The sequence below is a fragment of the Octodon degus genome, unplaced genomic scaffold (assembly GCF_000260255.1).
Source record: "Octodon degus isolate 3935 unplaced genomic scaffold, OctDeg1.0 scaffold00011, whole genome shotgun sequence".
Lineage (NCBI taxonomy): Eukaryota > Metazoa > Chordata > Mammalia > Rodentia > Octodontidae > Octodon > Octodon degus.
The window spans coordinates 12,465,636-12,471,492 of record NW_004524587.1 but is presented as its reverse complement, the minus strand read 5'-3'; the positions used below and the strand labels follow the sequence as shown (position 1 = coordinate 12,471,492).

Sequence of the window (5,857 nt, the reverse complement as noted above, 5' to 3'; positions counted from 1 at the left end):
TTTGGGTTGTTAACAGTTCGTTTCACTACATTAAAAGAAATATTGTTGTGAACTCTTGAGTAAATTCTGTTTCTCCAGTTAAATTTTTGATTTATGGTTCGATATTTATGCATCCATCCGCTGATTCGGTGGGGGGGGGGAGGCACACTTCAGTTTCATACTTAAAGTGAATCGGAGTAAGATGGTTTTACTTTGAAAGGTGCTGGATTTTAGGGGCTATGGAGTTTGTAAACCCTACTTAGTAACTATAGCCGTTGTCTGTTGCTCTGATGACTTTAGTTGCCATTCACCATCCTGTAGGATGCTTTTCATATCTTACCTGAAGTAGTTTAGAAATGTCAGGATTTTTTTGGGTGTCAGAAACAAGAGACAGTATCAAGCGATGGATCTTAAAGTGGGGATAATGTGGTACAATTGGGTGCTAAAAATAGAACAACTAAAACCATTTGGACAGTAATTGTCAGTTTTTTTTCCATGAAATAAATGCTTTAGCAAAATCTTAAGATTAGCTTAAATGCTGATACAGAGGCAGTCCAGTCTTTTTTTTTTTTTTTTTTTTTTTTCAAGGAATATATACATACATACAGGCTTTGGCTCTTAAAAATACATGATAGTTATATAACAGATGTATGCTATCCTTGGCATTTTTTTCTCAATCAGCATCAAAAGTCTTAATGCTTTTTGTGTTTTTCAGATTCTCTGAAGTTACACTCATCACAGAATTTTCATAGAGCTGGACCATTGGAAGGTCAGCAGAGTGCCATTTTAAAGCATATTGTGTTAGTGTGCAAAGGCTTTCCTTGAAGTGCAGTATAAATGGGAAAGTGTAAAACTTTGCAGACTCACACAATGTAATTTCTCTAAAGAGCCTGATCCTTCTTTTAGAGCAGCTAAGTGTTTCTTTTAGTGGACTTTGTTGCTGTGTTTGAAGTGCTGTTGTATCTACTTGGAGAGGCTGTGGGGAAAAAAAAAATAAAGAATCATTTTAATTATGTGTTGGGTGTTCTACATTAGAATTCCAGATTTTAAGTCTATCCTTTTTATACACAAAATGAACATGAAAAGGCTCAGACATTAAAATGATGAATAACTAAAAGACTGACACCGAACACATACAGTATTTTGAATGTAGAACTTTTGTATGTTGAATATTTCAAATGATATTTTATTTACAGAAGTGTTGATGGTTGATGTCATTATGATTATATTTAAGGATAAGAAAAGCTAATAAGTATGGCTGCGGCTGTAGATTAGTGACAGTGCTTGCCTAGCACACAGAAGGCCCTGGTTTCTGTACCTAGTATCACCAAAAAAGAAAAAAAAATAAAGCTAAGTAGTAAATGAGGATTACACTATATTGGGGCAAAAGTACATTAGAATGTTCTGGAAATACTAAAATCTGTAGAACTGACAGTTTAGAAAACTTTTCTTTAACAATTTAAAACAGAATATTTGTATTTTCCCTGTGGACTTTGTAGATTTTACACTTAGCTTTTCTGAATCTTATAATTGTGGAACTGGACAGCAAGGATATCAATTTTCCCTTTACTAAAATGATAAACAGGCTAACATTAAGAGATTGGGTTGGCAGGGAGTTCCACAGTAGCAGAAACAATCCTTTCTGTGTTTCAGTTAGTGGTCCTTACATAAAGTCAAGCTATTACTGTGGAATATATATAATCAGTAACTTAAATATTTTGTGGCTCATTTAACAAAGGCCCTAATTAGTTATGTTTGATTGGAGTATGTTTTTGCCTATCTTAAAGGTAGTTAGGGGGAGTGGGTGTTGTAATTGAGTTGAGATTTGAATATCAGTTTAGCAAATTAGTAGCTCTGTGACCTGGGCAAGTAATTTTACTTCTTTAAACTTTTGTATTCTTTGTATAACAATAGGTATCTGTTAAGTTTAGTGAGCTAATGTGTACTAAGGTACTTAGTATGATGACTTGCTTAATAATTTTTTTTCTTTAATGTCAGCTAAATTGTTTCAACAGTGTAATTAGATCATATAAAAGTTCTCAATTGTTGATTACATTTGTTCATATGGGAAGCCCCAGCTTTACATTAGTATGAAAATAAAGTATTTTTATAACTGCAGTCTGAAGAGAGAAATGTTTAGAAGTTTCTTAGTGAAGCAAATTTCTGGTTTTATTTCTTTTGTTCAATTTGTAGTCATGTTGTAGAGTCATTTGTATGTACTGTTCCATCTATTTCCTGGGCAGCAAACCAGAGTGTCATAATCAGAGATCATCAGGCAGGAAAAAGACATGAAAAAAAAGTGTAACCTATTGAAATTTTTTAATGAGACAATGGAAACACACAACCATTTAATATGCATATTTACTTACTTGTGCCTATATTTGCTAATTTCATTTTGGTTGAAAGGATACTTAGTAGTTTAAAACCATCCTTTCATAGGTTTATATAAAATGCAAAAATATGTATCAAGTTTGTCATGTCTACTTAGAATTTCTGATACAAATGTGGTCATTTACTTGGTTTTTTTTTTGATATCAGGGATCAGACTCAGGACCTTGTGCTTGTCAGGCAAGCGCTTATGTTGCTGAGCTGTCTCCCAGGCCCCCAAAAGTTTGTTTTAATGAAATATTAATGTATGCCACAGTTTCTTTTTAACCATAATAGTTTGGACATCTTAATACATTAAAATTGGGAGAATAAAACAGTGAACCCCCATGCTCATCACCACTCTTTAGCAATTACCAATCTAATCTTGTTTCTTTTGTTCCTTTCCCCTCCCTCCACCTAAGTCATTTAAAAAGAAATATAAGTCATCATAACACATTTTACACATGTTTATTATAAGCACTTTTTTTGTGTGACTCTTAAGTACTGAGGATTGAACCTAGGGTCATGCTGCTGGTAGGAAAGTATTCCATCATTGAGACGTACCTCCATCCTGACTTTCTTTTTATATTACATTTTCAGAAAAACTCATTTTATTCCAAAGTTACATTTTCTCATTTATTTTAATGAAGTCTCTCTATTATGTAATACCAAGTATTGTCTAATAATATGTATTTATGTATGCATGCATTACATCAGTTGTTTAGATTTCTGTATAATAACTCAGCCTAGAGTGAGAGGAATTTACTGATATGATAAATTTTGTTAATTATCGGAATAAAAGATTTTTAAAAATAGAAATTATTTTAATAGAACATTTTCAAATTTATTTTAGGGAAACAAGTTAGGAAACCTACAATTGGTTATATTGAGCTTTAGAAATAGCCTCAAAATATCTTCACTGTTCACTTGAGTGTACATTTAACTTATGTACTAAATGATGCTGGTCCTTCTTGCCACCACCTTTTAATGTAATGTAGTATTGCATGAGAATGGGAAAAAGAAGTCTAGCTTTAGCTAATTAATGGAAAAAACACATAGTCATGAAAATGTTCCTAATGATCCTATGTGGCACTCTTAATAGAAAAACAAAAAATGATGCCTTTGCAATTATGTTACCAATGTGTTATATTTTTCATACAAAGCATTCTAGACGAAAGTATACATACAGAATTCTTAGATTTTTAAAAAAAAAATTTTTTTTTAAGGGTACTGGGGATTAAACCTAGCAAGCTAGGCAAGTGCTTTTACCAATAGGGGAATACCTCCAGCCCTGCCCCCTTTTAAAAATCAGGAAAACTTTTTTTTTTTTTTGAGATAGGGTCTCACTTTGTAGTACAGGTTGGACTCACTGTGTATCCCAGGCTGGCTCGAACTCCAGTGATCTTCCTTAAGTGGTGGCATTAAAGGTATGCACCTCACCTGGAGGTCAGCATTTTTCTCCCTAATTTTAAAATCTTTATTTATTTGATACAGGGTCTTGTTAAGCAGCTCAGCCTTGTAGTGATCTTCCTGTCTCAGTCTCCCCAGAGATGGGATTATAGGCATGCACCACCATACCTGCGGTTCTGTCACAGCATGTGATGGAACTCGGGGTTCTTATGCTTGCCAGGCAGGCCCTTAGACTGCTGAGCTATCTCCTAAGCCAGCATTTTTTATATCTTTTATTTTTATTTTGTGGAACCGGGGATTGAACTCAGGCCCTTGCGCTTGCCAGGAAAGCGCTTATTCCACTGAGCCATCCCCCCCGGCCCCCTTTATTTTTGATTTTGAGACAGTGTTTTTGCTGATCACTAAATTGCCCAGGCTCAATTTGAATTTGGAATCTTCCTCCTCAGCTTCCCAGAGTGCTTGGATTACTGGTGGGTACCACCAATCCCAGTTCCCAAGCTTTAGTTTTTATTTGATTTTTATTTTGAGACACAATCTTCCTAAAATGATCAAGTTGACCTCCAGCCTCAGCCTGCCTGCTAAATACCTGGGATTATAGATGTGTGCCACTGTATGTGGCCAGATTTTTAGGGTTTTTTTGGTGAATTTTTGTATTTTCCCTGCCTTCTTTAGAGAACATGGCTATGTATATGTTTTGTTTTTTTTTTTTTGAGACAGTGTCTTGCAGACTGGGCTTGAGCTCACTTATATAGTCCAAGATGGCCTCAAATTTGAGATGATCTTCCTGCTTCAGCTCCTTGAGTGCTGAGATTACAGGTGTGCATCACCATTCCTGGTTTCATTTGTATATACTTTAAAAATTAAAAGGACTTTCAGTTAGGAGGTTCAAATTTGGACCTCTTAAAGCTAAGGATTTTCTTGAGGTGCTTGGAAAAGCCTAGCTACAGAGAAAACGTCACTATTTCTTACACATTCTATACTGAGAAATATCCCCCTCCCTTTTTTTTTTTTTTGGTCTTTTTAAGACAGGGTCTCACTGCAGTTCATGCTGGCTTTGAACTCACTTTGTAGCCCATGCTGGTCTGAACTAATAATGATCCTCCTGTCTCAGCCTCCCTAGTCCTGGGATTCTTTTTGGGTTTCTTTGCAAAACTGGGGATTGAACTCAGGCCCTTGAGTTTGCCAGGCAAGTGCTTGTTCTACTGAGCTATCTCCCCGGCCCTTAGTCCTGGGATTATGGGCATGCACTTGTGCTACCAGGCCCAGCCTAAAATACCTATTTTGACATATATTGTTTGTCTTACAAAAAAGCTAAGAAATAAAGCTAAGTGAAAGCAAACAAAGTTCATTCTAGGAATACAGAGACATGAGATAAAATGGTAGAAAAAAATCATAGTCCAGGAAAAATGAAAATATAAGGAAATACTAGAGAGATAAAAATAATAGATTAAATGTAAAAGTATAAGCGATTATGTGGCAGAGCGTGGTGGCACATGCCTATAATCCTAGCACTGGGGAGGATTAGGCAGGAGGATTGCCGTGAATTCTTAGCCAGCCTGGGCTACATAGTGAGTACAAGATTAGGCTGAACTACATAACAAGACCCTGTCTGTCTGTCTGTCTGTCTGTCTGTCTGTCTGTCACTGTCTCTCTTGCACCCACCCACCCATACACACAAACACACACACAGATTATGTAGTAGATCAAAAAAGAATGGTTAAATAAGAGCTGAGTGCCAACCTGATACAATATCTTATGATTTAAACATTTAAGACTAAGATTTTTAGAGACCTGCATCCCCCCCCCCACAAACCGGGTATTGAACTCAGGCCCTAGTGCTTGCCAGGGAAGCGCTTATTCTACTGAGCCATCTCCTTGACCCCTAAGATTTTTAGAGAAAATACTAAATTTCATATTTTTCTGTCAATTAGTAGACAGTAGCAGTTTTCCAAATTGTTGCTGCTATATTTCTTTTTTTCTTTTTTCTTTTTTTTTTTTTTTTTTGGTGGAGGGGACTGGGAATTGAACTCACAGCCATGCACTTGCCAGGCAGGCACTGTTATGCTGCTATATTTGGTTACTAAGCACAATTATACTATAG

General features: G+C 35.8%; 1 protein-coding gene across 6 annotated transcripts in view; it reads left to right on the top strand.

Moving 5' to 3' along the window:
• Nfat5 (nuclear factor of activated T cells 5) overlaps positions 1-5,857 on the top strand; it is a 149,435-nt gene that overhangs the window by 6,334 nt on the left and 137,244 nt on the right. For 3 of the 6 annotated variants that reach the window (XM_023709186.1, XM_004625820.3, XM_023709190.1), the window contains exon 2: positions 695-748. The exons of the other annotated variants lie outside the window; for them this stretch is intronic. In XM_023709186.1, coding sequence (XP_023564954.1) covers positions 695-748 — 54 coding nt within the window. The remainder of the gene's footprint in view (positions 1-694; positions 749-5,857) is intronic. 6 annotated transcript variants of the gene reach the window in all.